The sequence below is a fragment of the Helicoverpa armigera genome, chromosome 11, assembly GCF_030705265.1.
Source record: "Helicoverpa armigera isolate CAAS_96S chromosome 11, ASM3070526v1, whole genome shotgun sequence".
Classification (NCBI taxonomy): Eukaryota; Metazoa; Arthropoda; class Insecta; order Lepidoptera; family Noctuidae; genus Helicoverpa; species Helicoverpa armigera.
The window spans coordinates 5,899,073-5,918,276 of record NC_087130.1 but is presented as its reverse complement, the minus strand read 5'-3'; the positions used below and the strand labels follow the sequence as shown (position 1 = coordinate 5,918,276).

At 38.0% G+C, this 19,204-nt stretch overlaps 2 protein-coding genes across 2 annotated transcripts in view; both read left to right on the top strand.

Moving 5' to 3' along the window:
- Positions 1 to 741: 741 nt before the first annotated feature.
- On the top strand, positions 742 to 3,810 carry LOC135117488 (transcription initiation factor IIA subunit 1-like). The gene is given in 2 exon segments (XM_064036826.1): positions 742 to 1,969; positions 1,972 to 3,810. Coding segments are annotated over 2 exon segments (987 nt in total). The 5' UTR covers positions 742 to 1,140; the 3' UTR covers positions 2,130 to 3,810.
- Positions 3,811 to 9,448: 5,638 nt separating this feature from the next.
- LOC135117467 (regulating synaptic membrane exocytosis protein 1-like) overlaps positions 9,449 to 19,204 on the top strand; it is a 36,811-nt gene continuing 27,055 nt past the window's right edge. The window contains 2 exon segments of the mRNA XM_064036763.1: positions 9,449 to 9,526; positions 9,607 to 9,822. Coding sequence (XP_063892833.1) covers positions 9,787 to 9,822 — 36 coding nt within the window. The 5' untranslated portion in view covers positions 9,449 to 9,526; positions 9,607 to 9,786.

The window sequence follows — 19,204 nt, the reverse complement described above, 5'->3', positions numbered from 1 at the left end:
CACTGATTATACAGACGATAGTTTACCAAACTAAGGGCACGAAGGTAAAAACTGTGAGAGCTCTTTTTTAACACGCTCATTGTAGTGTGCAGTCACATGGAACGTAGCTAACGCCGAACCTTTTCGCTGCCAGAGTACCGTACCATTGTGATGTCGATGGCTTCTTTTCCGCCACTATACCTAACCAAAATTGACCGTGCCTACCCGAGTCAGGATGCTGTAACTTCCGTGCTCGTAACCAATGAGTCTTTTAGTTGTAATGTTGAACGTTGCAGTAAACAAGTCGACTAAAAGACGCATAGACGTTTGATTGAATGGCTATTTCAACAACTTGGCTGCGACCTATGTAAATAAAAAACCTGCTTTTTCCCAGCTAGAATACATACAAAGAAACCTTTGTGAAGATATAACATCGTTATTAAATTAATTTTATTGTTCTAATTTTGGCGCGATTGTACAAGATTGTCACGCTCGCGTCACAAATAATAGTTCTTTGTAATTTAGTCGATATTTTGCTCAGATTCTATATGTTATACGATTTTTTTATACAAAGTATTCGTGAAATAAAAATATGATCCAAATTCATTTTAAATATCGTAAAAATATATTTCTCCACATAAAATCAATTTTAATCTAGTAGCTCATAGCGCAAACTCAACAAAATATAGCATGTAGTGTGGAACGGGGCGTCGCCAATGCTCCGCCATCTCCGCGCATGCGTCAAGTGAATTTCCGACCAATACCATAGACAATTTTTCGTTATCTGGCAAGCAAAATCTGCTTTTTGTTTGTAGGTTATGTTTTAGTGATTAATTGTCAAAATTTATGTTGAATATTTTCGTGGAATTTGTTCAGTTATTATGGAGTGGACATGAACTCGTTACTTGTGTCGCCTAGTGAAATATTCTATAGATCGTTGGTTCTAGTAAAGTATTTAACATCCATCGTTCATTTAATGACTGTGTCGATCTCGGAGTATTACTTGACATTGAGTTATTGAATTGAGATGTGAACACGAAAGTGGATACGCACTCGTCACCGTACTATCAACAACGTGAAGTTTTCTAACTAAGCTTATTACTTTGTAGATCTGTACATTTCAGTTTCGTTTTTTGCATAGTTTAGACATAAGCCGTCAAGATGACGATGAGTCAGTTAACAGTTATGAAACTTTATAATACAGTAGTGGACGACGTGATAGCTGGAGTAAGGGACTGCTTTCTGGACGACGGTGTAGACGAGCAAGTACTGCAGGAACTGAAGCAGTTATGGAAAACAAAGCTCCAAGCCAGTGGGGCCATGGACCCACCACAGCCCGAACCCGCTATACCGCCGCCACCTCCGGTGCTACAGAACTTTCAAAAGGCCAACGGTAACAATGTGGTACCTAAGAGGACTGATACACATTTGGGACAGCAAGGTTCTAGCCAAAACTCTGGTGTGGAGCATGGTGCTCCAGCCTCCAACCTAGCTGGTGCACATCCACATCATGTACTGGACCCCAACAACAAAGTGCCAGTGCAACTAACCTTGCCCGCTCAGCCAGGAGTACCGGGATCACAACCACGCTCATTTACTATACAAATCCCTGCATCTGCACTGAACGGTAATAAACTACATCAAGTGCTCACTGGCCCAATTATAAATGCTACTATAAGTTTACCTCAACCCCTAGCTGCAACATTATTGCAACAACACATCAATTCTGCATTAGCCGGGCAACAAAATGAATTTGACGGAGGTGGAGGTGGCCGCAGTGGTGCTGCGCCTTTCTCTTTAGATGGTGCTCTAGATTCTTCTGATGACGAGGGCTCAAATGGTGGCGATGGCTCTGAAGATGGTGCGGGTGATGATGACGAGGATGAGGAGTCTCCCGAGGAAAGAGCAGAGGAGGAGGAAGAGGAGCGGGATGAAAGTGGTGGGGCTGAGGAGGAACCTCTCAACTCAGGCGATGATGTGTCTGATGAAGAGCCCGTGACATGTTTGATACTGACAATGTGGTGGTTTGTCAATATGACAAAATAACACGCAGTCGCAATAAGTGGAAGTTCTATCTTAAAGATGGTATCATGAACTTAGGTGGGAAGGATTATGTCTTCCAGAAAGCGAATGGTGATGCGGAATGGTGAAAATTTACTAATAATGAACAAATAAGCTGTGTGTATTTTTATAGAAGGTGTAACTTGTTGTATCTGACTGTTGGAATGTAACTACTAGAGAAAACAAAAGACAATGGTGAAATACAGATATTATTATTTAATTATAATATCATAATGCACATTGACTTCAACCTTAGCATGAGTATGGATCACATCTCACAGCTATGCAATTGACTCGTGTTTTAATACCATCTTACATTATTATAGGACCTAAACTAAAAAAAATATATATCTTTCAATCTTTATACAGATTTCATTCAACTTTTATAATGAAACTGAGTGGTCAACTAACCTTTAATGGATTGTTATCTTACTTTCTATTTATCTTTTAATCATCTTTTATAGATGTTATCAGGCCATAGTGATCTTACTTTACTTAGTTCTACAAAATGGCCTGTCGTTGTTATGAAGTGAAATACAAAATTTTGTATTTGTTCTGGAGAGTATACATTTTTGTGAGCATTTTCTTGTTTAGGTTGAAGTCAGTGTTGGTGATGCTCATGGAAAAAGTACCAAATGCAGGTGATGGTTCAATGATTATAATGAGCTTCTTACATTAGTTACTGTCAAAATTATTTAGGTGTTCTGTACATTTTGATTGTAATTTGCTATTTAAGCTTCACTAAAGTTGATACATAAAAGAATCACTGTAAAAGTAGAAATATCCACACTGATGTACTTGTGCCATAACCAAGAAATAACTCTGAAATCTGTTTTAACTGTATTATTATGAGCTGCTTATCCAAACATATTTGCATTTTATATGTGTATAATTGGCAATCCAAAGGTTTAATATCCAATGTAGTAATTTCAATATGTTGTTTCATCTGTTGTAGCTATGTTTTCTTTTTCAGAATTGAAATTGTTGATATTTTGTTCTTGTGCTTGTTATATTTAACAAACCAGCACCAATAACATAACAGCAACATATTTAAATACACTTCAACAGTATAGTGAAGCTGGTAGCATATAATTAATGTAACAAATACGAAATCCAAATTAATAAGTGATGTGTACACAGTGTATCACATAGCTTTCAAACTACGTTTTGGCATAGAATAAGTTGAGTTTTACATCCAAACATTACTTGTAAGTTTCTTCAAAGTAATTCAGTTGATTACTGTTAATCTATAAATGTATATATTTTCTTAAATTGTTCATTAATTAATTATCTAGCAATATTTCCATTAAAGTATTCATCCCCTCACAATACCTAGAAGGTACTTGTAAATAACACCTGAGTACTGGTAAAACCTTGAGAAATATAATGGTACGGCCGTGCAAGCTTTGCTCGAGACTTGGACGAGGCACTGCCATGCCTCCGGATAATTGCTTTACGAATAATGGACATCCACATTTTGAATTCATTTAACTTTTAAGATATTTGTGTCTCAGTTCAGGCATTAAGTTATTATATTGTGATATCTATGTTAATAAATAATGTTTTCAAAGAGTGGAACATTTAAAATGTATTTTAAATTTTATTTGTAATTTAATGATCTTTGATAAAATGGTACATGCAGCAAGTTCCAACTGTCTAGTTAATTCTCAAATAGATATGTAATATAAGTTTCTTATGGTTTGTTTCATCCCTTAATAAAACGTTTGATGAAAGTGGTAATTACCTATAATAAAATATGTTGCAAGATAATTTGTTTTTTTTTTTAACTAGGTACATAGAGTTCCAATTGCTTTTAGAGTATGTGTTGGTAGGTACACTTGGCTAGGTAGGTATAATTTTGGAAATCGGTTGGTAAGGGCGCCAAATTAATCACTCTGGGTGCGAAGGCTTGGGCCGACCCAGACCGCAACCTGCAAGATACATTTTAATTTCATGTTTTTGATTTTTCAAGCTAAAGAAAAGTTTGCGCATTCAGTTACTAGGAGCTTCATTTTTAGGGATTGTTCACACCAAACGTATTGTCCGCCGCTGACTGTGAGTATACTCACTGTCTGCCCCAGTGTGAACGTCGACTCAATCTGCAGTACGCGTACTCACCAAGCCGACAATAGGCTATAGCGGACGATGCGCTACATGTGTGAACAAAAGAATAGGCTCTTGTAGGTTCACACTAGATGCGTACGCTGAGCGGCTGACTATTCTACACATAAAAGGGCTGAGTATTTGAAGTTGCTCGTAGTATTTTATAAACGATAAAACTAGCGTAATTTATTTTTTTTCAAATCAGACGTTTTACTGATATTTCAATTAAATGATGCGCATTCAGATAGTTGCCATTTGCGAAGCTCTAGAGCAGTGGTTCTTAACCTTTTTGACATGAGGGACCACTTTGACCAAAGTTTGTCTTGCCGGGGACCACCTCATCGGTTTACCTAAATTAGTACTCATTTCTTTATTATTTACCAAAAAAAAAAACTGAATTTTTGGGTCTGTTCTACTCAAAGCTAAACGCATGTCGGCAGTTGTGTAGGTAAGCAAATGCAAATAAAGAAAAACTTGCCTATGTAGTTTCGAAACGCGCGAGCGAAGCGAGCGCGAAATTTTTATCGGACTTAAACCAAAAAATACGTAAAATGTAGCCCAACCGTACTTAACGTTTTGTTTGTTGCCAAATGCAAAAATAAGGGCATACAGTTTCAGAATACGCGAGCGGAGCGAGCGCGAAATTTTAATTATTTTTTAAGACTCAAAACCAAAATTACGTAAAATGTAGCCCAAACAAACATTTTCATGAATGGGGGGACTAGGTACGACACACCCGATAATACGTCCATGCGAAAACCGCCGCTCGCAATTATAAGTCGATAAAAATTAAGTTAGATAACGTATAGCGACGTCGCGAAGCTAAGCTTCGCGGACCACTTGGAATGCCTCCAGGGACCACCAGTGGTCCGCGGACCACCGGTTAAGAACCACTGCTCTAGAGGAAGACGAAAATAATAATAAGAAGAGATTGTGGGTACATCCCTTAGGGTCAATTCCCACTGAAAGAGCAGCGGCCGGCAGCGGCCGTAAATGCAAGGGATTGAGCGCGAGCGCGGCGGGCCGCGCGGCGCCGCTCTCGTACATTGTCCGTGCTCTTACGGCCGCTGCCGTCCGCTGCTCTCTCAGTGGGAATTGACCCTTAATTTGAAGAGATGTTTTCTTGGTCAATTTCATACTTTATATTTCGAATATAGACTTTATCCAAATAAGTTCAAGAAATATTTTCGTATGACAGTAAAACATTCGATGAGTTACTATCTTTAATACGTTTAAGTTTATATAAAAGGGACACTAATTATCGACGTGCTGTACCGAGGCGCGGCGGTGCGTACGCGGCGGAGCGGCGCTATTCGGCAACTGCGTCCGCGTAGCCAATCCGCGTCCGCCGTGCATAGTCGCGTAGTAAAATAATCGGCCACTGAGAGTCAGCTACAACAGACGACGTAACAGCGTATAGTCGGTTCGGTGTGAACGACAATTTCAATATATATGGAAAAGCAATAAACTGCGTAACGCACGCTCACAGTCAGCGGCCGACAATACGTTTGGTCTGAACGATGCCTTAGGGTTCCGTACCCAAAGGGTAAAACGGGACCCTATTGTTTTCGCTCCTCTGTCCGTCTGTCCGTCACCAGGTTGTAGGTACCTATCTCATGAACCGTAGAGTTGAAATTTTCACAGATGATGTATTTCTGTTGCCGCTATAATAACTAATACTGAAAACTAGAATAAAAATAAATATTTTGAGGGGCTCCCACACAACAAACATGACTTTTTGCTCATTTTCTTAATATTTCTAGGTACGGAACCTTTCGTGCGCGATTCCGACTCGCACTTGGCCGATTTTTTTGATGTTACTTACCTACCTAAAATAGTTTTTTTTTTAAATCGACATCATTATTAGGTAGGTAGGTACATGTAAAATTTTCCCCAACACTAACAAACCTCGTATGCAATAAACCGCATAAAATCGGTTTGGCTAAACATGAGATAACCTCGTACACACATACATACATAGGTACATTCTCATATACATGTATAGAGGTCAATTGAAACCTAAACAGATACCTACCTATCTAGGGTCTGTATTTTTCAAGCAACTGCTTTTACATTAAGGTTTTTATCAATGGAGGTGCTCGTGATCATGACGCACCATCTCAAAATATTGATAGGACCGACTGCACATAGGTGGTAGTAAGAAGGTTAGTTTTCTCGTCAACTCGTCGAACTGATTTTTCACAACTCACCACATTCCATAGTTCTATAGCACCTTTGTCAAACTCGCGCGTCAACCCACGTCAAAACTTAGCCGTGTTTAGTGCGGGTAGCTGTTAAGGTGTACACGTCACAGGACGTTTTGAAAAGCTGTTCCCGATTGTAATACATAATTGAGTTGTAGTAAAACCATTAGTTGGTTCACAGTAGATAGGTAGGCAACATAAAAGACAAAATAAGTCCCTCTGCCCGGCTCTCACTGAGCCGGCTCCAATTATCTACGGTAATCCGGCGCAGCGGGCCGAGCTAGATAGCCGCCTGTAATCGACTTACCCGCGCGATTTAATATCGCACTCAATGTCCCAGCAAAATATTTACGTAATTTTCCTCCAACCCGCTTTGTTCGCTGAAACAAGTTAAAATCAGCTATCTGCAGTGTCTAAGGTGAATATTCAATAAGTATTAAATTTTATTCAGCGTCGTTATTCCTGGCCAGAGTTTGGCGCAGCTGCCGATAAGGTAATTAAGTAGTTCGTGTTGTTGAGAAATGGAAAGATCAGGAGATTAAACTTTTCCACCTTGCAACATAAATAATTCTGTCTGAAAGTCTGCTGTTTATGATTTAATTCAGGTTTCTATAAACCGTTTTTCTTTGTAATTGTATAGGTGCTTACCTATGTTTCCTGTTGGCTGGTGAACTTACTAAAGTAGGTATCAATAAAACGTTATTAGAGAGAACCTCGTCCTTTTCGCAATTTTTTATCGACTTAGGAAGTCGGTAAAAAAATAGCGACTCGCACCTGGCTGGTGTTTTAATGACGCAGGTGTATAGATAGTTCAACTCAGATTTGCGCGCGGCCCTATGTGTGCGTCGGCTTGTAAATATACAACTTTCATTTGTGTGACAGTGACGTCGTCCGAGCATGACGTGTTCTTATCGCTTTTTGTTATGGGTACAGTCGTTTACGAAAATGTCTAGTTCTTCACGGAGAAAATGTTTCAAAGGAGTCAGGTAGCGTTTCAAAAAATGAAACATTCAAAGCTTTTTATTATAACATTTTACAGTTTTTCATTATTTTCTCATACGTCTTTTCAAATTGACATTGACAGTGTCTAAGAAATAAATGACGTGAAATATCTAAGATGAATTAAATACTCCTTACATATTTTCTAGCTCGGGGTACGCGGACAATAAATAAAAGTGTGGACTAAGAATGTAAAAAAAAAACGTAATCGTGTATAATAATGTAAACAAAATGTGTGGGGAATTTAAAAAAATTATATTGCTTCGCATGATGTCGACCAAAATAAGACGGAAATAATGAAACTCATAAATGAACGTTTAAATCAAATTGATTAAGGGATGTGGGGTAATACTTGTCGACATGTACAAAAGAATAAAGAAGAATACTATAGACATTTTGACATGGAGTCCGAATTTATAATTCACCTTGGAAAGTAGCGAATCCAAAAATTCATCATTTGATTTTTCAAGTAGCGATTCAGAATCGTTATAAAAAGATTAACACTAAATTACGTTATAACTATTTTTCTTAAACACCTGTTTACAACCCCGAAATAACTGTATTTGTACCTGACTGTACCTCTTGTCACGCACACAAAGTCACTGTATATGTACAAGGATTACCCACACAAAAGGCCGCGCGCACGACTGAGTTGAACTTACTATACCTATGTATGTTTACACGAAAACTTCGTGAGACAATGATGTAGATAAGAGTAAGTAATCCGAGTACCAGAGGTGTAGGTACTCACGTACGTAAGTACCTACCTACAGATAACCTGAAACCAATACCTAAGTAGGTACAGGTATTGACACACCTTATTCACCCTAGTTTCTTATTCGTTAGATTCTTTCTTATTCGTTTCTCATAATAAAGAGGGTTGTTAGGTATATCACTCAGCAGAAATAAATTCCTACTAAAGCCGCTGTTGGTTGGTACTCATTTGAATACGTGAGATAAGGATCGGTTTATCCCTACAAACCTGTAAAGCTGTAAATAAATCACTATTTTGGGCTACGTTCATCTTGATACGAGACGGCTAAAACGAGATACCGCCGAGCCTTGTGCCTTGCTGGGACAGAAAATAACGAGTATCGATTTAACTAGCATTCTCCCTCGGAACGTGCAAGTCGATTCGATTCGGTGACACACTTTACCGGTGATAGGCACTCACAGAAGCGTGCAATTTGTTACCCGCGCTAAGCTAACCCCCGAGGCCCAACTTATCTGACTCTTATTCATACGTTACCTATTTGAGATTATTTGTTGTTTATGTAAATGTTAGCTTAGAATCCGACTCTTTGAGTCAAGTTGGATTGGATATGTATCTGTCGCCATATTTACTCGAAGTTCTTCCGACAAATTCCTACTTCAGGAAGCTGGCCTGAAATCCTATTGCTTAATTATACTTATGAAACGAGTTTCCAATACTTACCTATATTCACAGGAAATCTGTCATGGCTATTTATAATGTAGGTCTCAGAAGAATTATTGCAGTCACACCTTCTTACATGCTTCTATCGATAAAAATCACTGAAATATATTTAAACAAAGTTATTATCTACATATTATAGTTATCAGTAACTTTTCCTTCCACTTAAAGATGGGAAAATGGTTCAATATAACTTGTTACATTGTAGACTACGCTCATCAATTCCTTTGAAGGTAAGTACCGAAGTTCCGTTCGATGTTCGCAAGTGTGCAGGTTTAATTACACATCATAAGGTTAATTGCACATCATTCCTACATGTGTTTTATGAAAGTATTTTGTACTATCTCGACTTAAATTTTAACGATCTACCTACTAGGTTATTATACTTATTTCTTAAGGATCCCGTCTATTTATGTTTTAGAGTTAGGTACATACTGATACATACTCATTCTTCTGCCCCCAAATGTCACGCAATAAATAGCTACGAACAGCAGAAGCTCAGACGTATCGATTTTCTAAAACTATTAAAATTTTCATCGCAGCCTCATACATTCCATTTGTGTCAGTGTATCAATATAGACGAGTACTTATGGACTTAAGCATCAATCTGAAAAGAAAGACGATAAGATCCCGCGAACAAAGTGCTAACCTGTTGAATGCTTGTGTGGCTGCGAGTATAGCTTCATTCTCTCTCGGCTTTCCCGACGGTGCGGTCGTTATCGAACGAGCCCCAACTCCACAACAATAAGTACCCATACCCAGTACCACTCCACACTCAAGTGTCTGCATTTATTTTCACTTTGATCTAACATTTTTTTTTCTTTCCAGGTACTCGTCCTCAGAAACCAGTGTTGTGTAAATTTTCATCTCGTGAGTTAAGATAGTTGGAAAATGTCGTGTTTCGGTGGCAGCGTGCTCATCCCCGACTGAGGGACTGTGTTGTGGTGCGCAGTGTAGTGTGATGATGTGTGTGAAGTGAAGTGCTAACAGAAAACGAAAACCGACACCATGCTGCCGACAAATGTTATGTCCTTTATGAAAAAGGTGAGTGAAATTTTCTATTAAAACCAGACATGCAATTTAAATTGCCTACTTTATACGTTGTGCTATGTCTATAATCTTGTAGTTATATTGAGGATTGAATATTGTCTATAAAATAAAATTTGGGTAAAACTGTTTGCCCCTTATCACCCTCACGGGAAGTAATTAAACGGTCCTACGTTGCCGAAACGCCACGGATTGATTAATAGTATTCCGACCACCTTCTATTTTAGGTATATGTTTCTTCTCACCTCCCCAAAACTTTAAGTAAGTAGATAAAAGAGATGTTATGTATTTATTCTCAGCGATGGAGAAGATAAGAAATTCTTTTAGAATTATGTTCAATCGATCTTTGAATTATTTGAGTAACTAGGACGTTGACTGAATTAAAGGCTTCTTCTCTATAAAAATAAACTTGTACCTAATAATAGGTAATATTAAATTAATACTCAAAAAAATACACAATAAATTTAGCCAATAAAAGCGGAGAGGTTTTACAAGGCGCTTATTTACGAGCAGAAAGCCTTTGTCTTTTTGTTACATTTTAATGTTACGCCGTTTGTATTTGCTTTCTTTTGTTATATGAAAAATAATACCTACGTAGCTTATAAACGAGTTTAATATAAACTACTCAATTCTCAGAGCAAACAGAAGGGTGGGGCGGTAGTTATACCTATAGCTAAGCCTATGTTAAGGTTTATATTCAACAAATAAACGTTCATCAGCAAAAAAACATTTTCAGGTCTGAATAATTCAGTTTGCTCCTGTCTGAATAAACGAATGTACAATTAATATGGAACCACCTGAGTACATTAGGGCCTGCATTAATTACGTGAACACAAACATAGTTAATATACAAAAAAACCACAGTCACGTACGTGTAATATTTTTCGTCTGTGCTATCGTGAAACTCGCCAAATGTGTTTAACAGAAATCTTTGTTTTGATTTTATTACTGGTCTCCCTTAATTAAAATTCCCCCGTGCTAGTCCCCATCTAACATAAATTATTATGTACTCAGTTACCTGAATTTCCTTTCATTCTAAATATTTTCAGGCTGAGTTTTAAATAGGCCTGAACAAAAATACCACAAAAATATGGTTAGATACTTTGCGTTCCTGTTCTTTTGTGGAATGAATGGAAGTGGGTCAACCATTGTTATCCAAACTAAGTTTAGTTATTTCAGTTGTAGGGCCTATACCTAGGTATGTAAGCACAATAAGGTTGGGCGTACTAAAAAAAGCATATTTTCTTCGCTCACATGACAATAAAACCCTAATAAACAGGATAGGAAAAACTTCTGCGAAATACCAATCTGGAACAAGTAAAAAGGAAAATTCGTAGTTTTACTGTAAACTATCTTTTACCAGCCGTTGCGTTCGCGGAATAAGATATTATCCCCTGGGAACTACGTGTATTTCTGTATAAAAAGCGGTTTTTGTCTTTTCCCTTGTATTTTATGTAACGAAATTCCATTACGAGCCATTGTTTCGCTGTACTACGTGGTTGAAATAAGCGGCTGCTTAGAATTATGGCGACAGGCAAGATTACGTTAAAGCACGTGAATTTATTGTATTAAGTTATAATGCCAAACAAAGCAACAGGCACTTAAATCTGTCTTAAACCTTTTCATATTTACTTTTTCATCAAAAAAATATTCCTTTTCTCTTTGTGAAACTCTTAAGTAATATTTGGTATCTTAACTTCATGATTATCAAAACAAAAATGTGCAATAGGTACTTGTAATCGCATTAACAAGAGTGCCTAGAAATAATAAGCCCCAAAAATATCGAAGCCGAAAATTATAATGTCATTCAATACGTCCCCAATCTGAGCTGTGTATCTCCGTAAATAGAATAAACGAAAATACTAACCGGCTTTCCACTTTTATGCACACGTAGACAGCTAGATTTAGATGTCCACCCCTCCAACCCCGTGCGCTGAAATTCAATTTCTGATTTAAAATCACCAACATGGCTCGTCTATTCCGGTATTAAAGTTCGAAGTCTTATAACGAAACTATTTGAGCTCCGGCTCAGCTATCCGATGCGCAATTTGTGCTACATCTTCAGCGATTTTAGCCAACATTCTGTAACGTTGGAAATGCTAGCACAAAGTATGCAACACATTTTACAGTAAATTGCAATCTTTTATCTACTGAACCGAAAAGAAGACAAAAGGTCTTTGTGTGTGTGTGTTCATTGTATTTGGTGGTGTGTGAATGCGGTATCGCTCGCTTCAGTATCGGAGGCAGGTGCAAGCGAAGCCAGTGGCGGCTCACTAGCGCTTCCTGTGAGATGAATTAACGCTCCGCCGAGCGGAAACGTCTTTCTTTCTCATCAAAACAATATTGTTGAGTTCCGCGCTCGCCAACAATGCCGTTTGTGAAATAAATACCCCTATTCGCGGCGTGCTAAACAAAACATTCAACTGCACGTATAAATTCGGTGCAGATGACGTTTTTAAATGTGGATAACATGATATTATTCAATTTGCTGAAGAAAATAGATATACTACTTTTCTTAACGTGGATTTGGATTTTCGAATAATTCATGAACAGAAGATACTCAATGATAAGAATTCGGTACACGAACTCAAAAGCTTCGCAGTCCACCCCTTAACTGCCAATTTTTTTTAAAGTACTTATTTACAAACATAAAGTATATCGTAAACACTACTCTTCTATTCACTCCGAAAGTGAACTCCCCTCCAACGTGATTTGATCTAAATAGGCGGTAAAATTACGTGGAAATGTAAGAACGTCATATTACACCTCTCGTTAACACAGCTTCAAGTTCTTCTGCAGACATATGTAGCGCATTAACTCCTGCGTCACAGTTACAAGAAAACGCCCACATCCCCTTTATAAAGTGAGGTGAAAAGTAGCTTATAATCCTATTATACACATAGTGGGTAGTAAATCTTACTTAAACTTGTTTGAAATTGCAAGAAGAATAGGATATCCACATTTGATTCGTTAAATTCTGACATAATACCTGTTTGCTGAAAGGTCAGGAATATGTACAATTGTACACCCACAGCAAAATTAAATTCAGAAATAGATGACCTCTGACTATAGCTACCCAGGATTCTCGTTAGTCTTTCATAATTGGCCAGTCAAAGCACGCGTAGGAAGTTTATCCACTAAAATCTGTGTGAAAGCGTTCGATGCTTATTTTTCAAACGTCCTGCAATTGGTGAGGGTTGTGGTGTGGGGCAGGGAGATCGAGAGGTCCACTGAATGGAGCCGCACTCCGTAATAGCGCCCTCCCTGACGACTCTATTAGCACACAGCGAGCTGCATAAAGGTGCACCTTATCAAAGCGCGCATATTAAAACGAGTCTTTCACTGAACTGCTAGTCCATATTTTTTGCCCAAAATAATAACATTCCGTCTGTGCGCTTTGATAAAGGTTTAATTAGCGAAGCTGTTCTAGGTAACTAAGAATTTCCAAGGTAATTTTGTTCCTGTTTATTTACTTGCCAATGTTTGCATCAATTTCATGTATACTAAGTATGCATAAAGTTCTATCATAATATTGTCTATTGCAATACCCAAGTCCGCTAACTAAAAATGTTTGCCTAGAGATTGAACTTTTAAAACCAATCTCACCCGTTTCTCGGCATCGAATAAAAACAAGACGAAATGAGCGGGACGCTCGCTCACTGAATGTTTTATGGATATTTTTTTGCTTTTTAAATGCTAATTTGCCGTAGGTGAAACGAACACTTGAGAGAATTACCATATAAATAAATATTTGTCCTCGTAATCCTTGTCTTATCATTACTTGGGTGAGTACAATAATGTTTGACATAAAATAACATATCTAAATAATAATTAAGTATTAGGTTGTATTTCACCTGAGCCGCAAAACTAAATTACGATTAAATCACTAGGGGTCGCTGGGTGACCTCCATCTCGAAGGGCGGACGAGCATTGACAGGGCAAACATGTACCCAAATGACGTATAACATTAGGTACAGATATCTGTGGACAAACCTCTCCTACAATGTATTCCAATCTATATTAACTATATTATGTGGAGAGGTAATTGTAATTCATATTTCAACCCTTATCAAACTACAAGTTTTCAGCAGACATCACCCAGCTGACAGTTATTATAATTGCTTAGTCAATCGATTTTATTATACTTATGTATTTAATATAACATATTAACAATAACTACTATTGGCACTCAAAACTATTCAGGTCATAAAAAAGTAAATTTTAGAATAGGTATTTAAAAAGCTAAAGATCAGATTGTAATACTTTATAACTTATTAGGCTTCAGGCTATCATCCAAAGTGGTTATGATAAAACTAAAAGTAGCCTACACAGAATACTGTGTTCACTTTGTAATGTGTTCAAGTTCGAAACCAAGCTCTGTTGAACATAAGTGTATTCTCAAAATGAGAAAGGATTTTAAATACAATAATTGCTATGGCTTGCGGAGAAAAATCATCGTTGTTACAATTTGTTTGCGGTACACAAAACAAATGACTCATCGCGGGACCATCAATAACGAATAATTGAAGAATTCCAATTATCCGGTGAGAACATCAATTATACAGATTTTTTACTTTGAACGTTTTATGATGAATTTTTTGATTAAGCTGTGTAAGTATATGAAGCTTATTTTCACAGACTTTTATGTTCATTTTAAACAAAATTATTTAATAGCCGTCGAATTACCCCGTCAACACGAACCGTGCACGTTTACCAGTTGAAACAATATTATTAAACAATTAAAACTTGTTATCTTGTAATCAACTGTTACTAGAAACAGTATTTAAAATAACAACACATATTGTTAGGTTAGGTATAGGTACAGAATAACCAAACTGAAGGATCAAATCTTGTTTGTCGCAGTTTTTTGTTGTTTCCAAGTAAATTAATACTACTTCAGTCTATTTTTAATTCTCTTTATCGTTGCCTTACTCTCGACCGATATTGAAATTGTATAAAGTCGAGTGACGCAGTCGGCGACTCCTGAAGAGGTACTTGCTCCGTATTGGTTATATTTCTATATACGGACGCTTGAACCATATATATATACCTACACCGCAATAGCTGCTTTCTATAGAGGCTCCGGTCAACATCTAACAATGTATTGAACCGAATCCCAGTGACGCATACACAGACAGTGCTATTGTTACTGTTTGGACATGTTTGGGGACTTTGATGTTCACAACCAACGACATACCTACCGTTAATAAACATTGTCTATGCTGGATAACATGAAGCGTCACTGCCAATCAACAGGCAAGCCCAATGGTTTGTGGGTCAGAAAGCCGTCAGCGCCTTCATAAGTAATTAAACTACTTCGATGATTGCCTAATTTTACCGTGCGCCTGTGTATACTTGACTTATACATTATGTATTAGAATTTTAAACAGTTCCGTCAACTTGCTGAGCGGTAAGCGAAGCTAGTGTGTAATTAATTCTGTACATTTTCAACTTTAGTGAAACTTTTTCAATTTGCATCATCGCGCATTGTGCAATTGTGATTATTTATGCAACCCTCGACACAAAACTCTAATTTACGTTTGAACTGCAAATTATTTCAAAAGGGTAAAGTTGTGATTCATTATGAAGCGTTTGTATTCTTAATTAAATGCAGGTGTTCAGCGAGCGAGCGCTGCCTTGTCTCGTTACGAACACGAGCGGAGACGACGAGCGACGCCTCCACGGTTTGTTTAAGGCCAAAATGAGACTGCATATAAATTATTATAGTCGTAATGTCGTGTGTCAAACTTGTTTCCCTATGTAAGCTGAGTTATGCTTTGCCTACATAAACATCGGAAAGGATTTTGGTAGCGAGTGCGACCCAAGCTAAGCTGTTCACTAAGTACATATATTCAGCTCACAGTGGAGCCTACGGCCTCAGTTCAGGAGATAATGGGCTGGTGCGAGCCCACAACACGTCGCCGGTCAAATTATGCGATGTGGCCCTCCGCTCCTCTCGCCCGCCTAGATGAAAGGCTTACTGAGGTTATACGCCGCCCCGACCCTGCCATAAAAGCTTATAGCGAAATACTTGTGGATTCTTGCTTGATGTAGCAAAAACTTATCGTACATTTTACATGTTAATGACGCGTTCACAAAGCGCTTGTAAAAGGCCTTCATTCTCAAAGACAGATCGTGAATTTGATTTCATTTAAGAGTTCTTATCTTGCCAGTCACGTTCGATGAAAAAAGTTAAACAAATCATAAACTAGGTTTCAGAAAATAAGTAACCTTGCGAGGTAGTTTGTGTACACGTCAACTAAAAGTTGTAGCGAGCGGGCGCCGCCCGTGCGCTACGGCGTAGCTCAGTGCTACGACGTAGCTTGGTGCTACGACAAGTTACTGGCACTACCGATTGTTTGCTGGCTTGATACAACGTCTATATAACAACGTTTAAATTTTAAACACATTAGTGGTTCGCTGCCAACTTCCTGAAATGAACAGCTGTTGAATATAACAAGCGTTGTGTGCTACGAAACTCGTAGAACAACAACAACTTATAAAACTAGTCAAGTTTTTAAGCACTGAAAATTTCGGTTAGCGTGTTCTTCTCAATTTATCTTCCTCAGCAATAAATGCCACAAAATTTGTAACGCTCCTTGGATCGCACTCGCGTAAACTTTTCTTGAGTAATGATGACTGTTGAGGTTCGAGCGCTGCAAAAATGTTTGCTTCACCGAGTTGTGGGAGTTCCCGGTGGGTCGCTGGAACGAGGAGACCCTAACTGAATTAAGTGGTAAATGTTGCGCGGCGTCGCTACTTCAACACTTATGATGACGATATTCCTCACTATGAAATTGCCTTAATATTTAGTGCAAAACTTGCCTGGAAACTTTACCTAATGAAGTTAACTAGTTTCAGTATCGCTCGTTCTTGAGGTACGAATATGTATGAAACTTTCGAAATATTATCTTAGTTATAAGATTTGTTAGATGTTCTAAAATGATATCTCACTTAAATTTACAATTGTGCGCTAACTTTGAAATAGAACTCATTTAGAAAGCACAGATAAAGATTGCTAATTTTCTTATTTGATATTATAACGTATATTCGAGAAAATGGTCTATAGTTGATACACAACAAAACCTCAAATTGCGCATTTAGTAAATCACTGTTAATCGTCCAAAAAGCTAAGTAGTCTATTACAGCACATTTTGTTACCGCAATAAAGAGCGATCCGACACATATCTCAGTGTTGTGCAAAGATAAAAGAGATTGGTTTACATACTCGTGTAAAGCTGTTTCGCTGGCAGAATGCAAATACAGACCTGAAAGCGACAACACAAGGAGATGTTGTAGTTGTAACACAAACAAATGTAGAATTCAGTGGATGCATGACTCAGTAGTTTGGTGGCTTCGTGGTTACATGAGCGTAATGTGTGCGGCCGGGTGTGAAGCGCATTAAACTGGGTTTAGGCAAGATTCAGCCGGCGGTGATTTAGATTTATTCGCGTGTAGTTCCGACCGGCCGCGCTCAAACTACCTTAATGTGATTTCTGAACGGGATTCACATAAGTCTCGCGAGCAACATGGCGGCGGCGGCGCGGAAATCTGCTAAATTGCTTTAGTAGTTTTGTGCTCGTTGTTCTACTGCTGTATTTGTGTTTAGACACACAAATACGGCAATTTTCATAAATGCTTATTTAAGTTAAAAGCAAACATTCTACGTTTATGTAAAGGAGAATTACCTAAAGGCTGAATTAATTTCTATCTCAATAAGTCCGCGCCGTTTGTAACAGCACCACGTCAAAGCCATTAAATAAATGAAAATGTATTGTCAATCTTCTATCGCTTCACATCTATTACAATTATGAAAAATTGTATGTAATCATTTAAGTATGGCAAAGAAATTAATCAATTTTCACGCAGGACATATTATATCAAAGCTGTGTGTGTATGTATCCTGTTTGTAGTATCCATAATTTGCTTTTCTTCAATATGGAAGAACGTATCCATTTAAAAACTCGTAATAGATGGTTTTCGCTAGCGCATATTTTTGGTTTTAGTTTAGTTGTTATCCCCAACCACTAAAAATAATAATTTCATATCGATCGAACAAGCCCTGAGGCTGAGGCCTCTCATAGTTTGTATAATCCGTAATGAAAATTCTTCGCATCATATTTTACGATAGAAACTTAAGCCCAAATAACTTATATATCTGAAATAGTTCGCTATCTTAATAACCCCACATAAACATCAAGCAAGTTTCGAAGTACATAGTATCTTAAAATCCTTTTTATCATCACCGACACAAACGTCCCCCGAGTATTTTATGAACAAATACCTAAAAGTCGGAAAACTTTAATAAAACATGACCACTGCTTGGTACGTATAAGCCTTCCTTTATATGACCCTCTTTGTCCTATTTTATTTTATTATTTTCTCAACTTGAACATATTATAATACAATAGAAACTTTAAGCGTGTTTGTGAACACTGAAGTTTCATATTTTTATTATTGTCATAGGATATGTCTAAATATGTGGCATTTTATGTTTGAGTTATTTTATACAAAAGGAATAAATCAGCGTATCTGCGTTCTAAAATAATAGTATCGTGTTGTGTGGCAGTGCCGCGTAATTACATTCCTTTGTGGTGCGGGTGGGTGTAGCTGCGCAGTCTCCGCTCCGCGTGTTCCGCCGTGCGCCCGCCGCCGCTCCGCTCGTCGCGCCCCTGAGCACGTCGCCGCCATTGTTACCGCCACTATTGTGCTCAGTGTCGATACCAAATAAACATATCAAAGGTTAAGAACATCGCACCCATTCATGCCCAATTAATAGCTCCTTACAAAACACCCGCACTCACTGAAAATCTCCTACGAAGAGGCAGAGCAAGAAAATGAAATAAAATTAATTTTGGGTCAGTAATAGATTACATTTGCACAAGTCGAACAACGAATTAGAAAAGGTTGGTCCCAAGGCGATGATAAAGTAAAGGCTTACACCTGACGTTTGCCGACAGCAATTAGAGTTGTAATGTAAATAGCGGGTTGAGGCAACAAGTGGGTCAACCAGGGCCGTGTCCGCCCCCTCCCGCGCCGCGCACCCCTTGCACCTCACCACTAGGTCATGAACGCTCTGTTCATGACCCATTTTATCTCAAAAATCTCTACCCGTAACGCTAATCGAAGCGGACGGCCGTGTACTCAACATGATACTAGTTGCGCTGTGGCCCACGCACTTTGTTATCCTGCACTGGTTCACTCACTGGAAAGAATATACAGATAATAAGTCTTTTGCTCACGGATTATTTTATATCACAACCCTTTTTATGAAACGGTTTTATTATTATGATTTTCTCCAAAAGGACAAATTATCTGAAGAAGACAAGTCTTTCAAGTGAAAATTATTTACTTTTTAAACAATAAAACAACTTCAAAA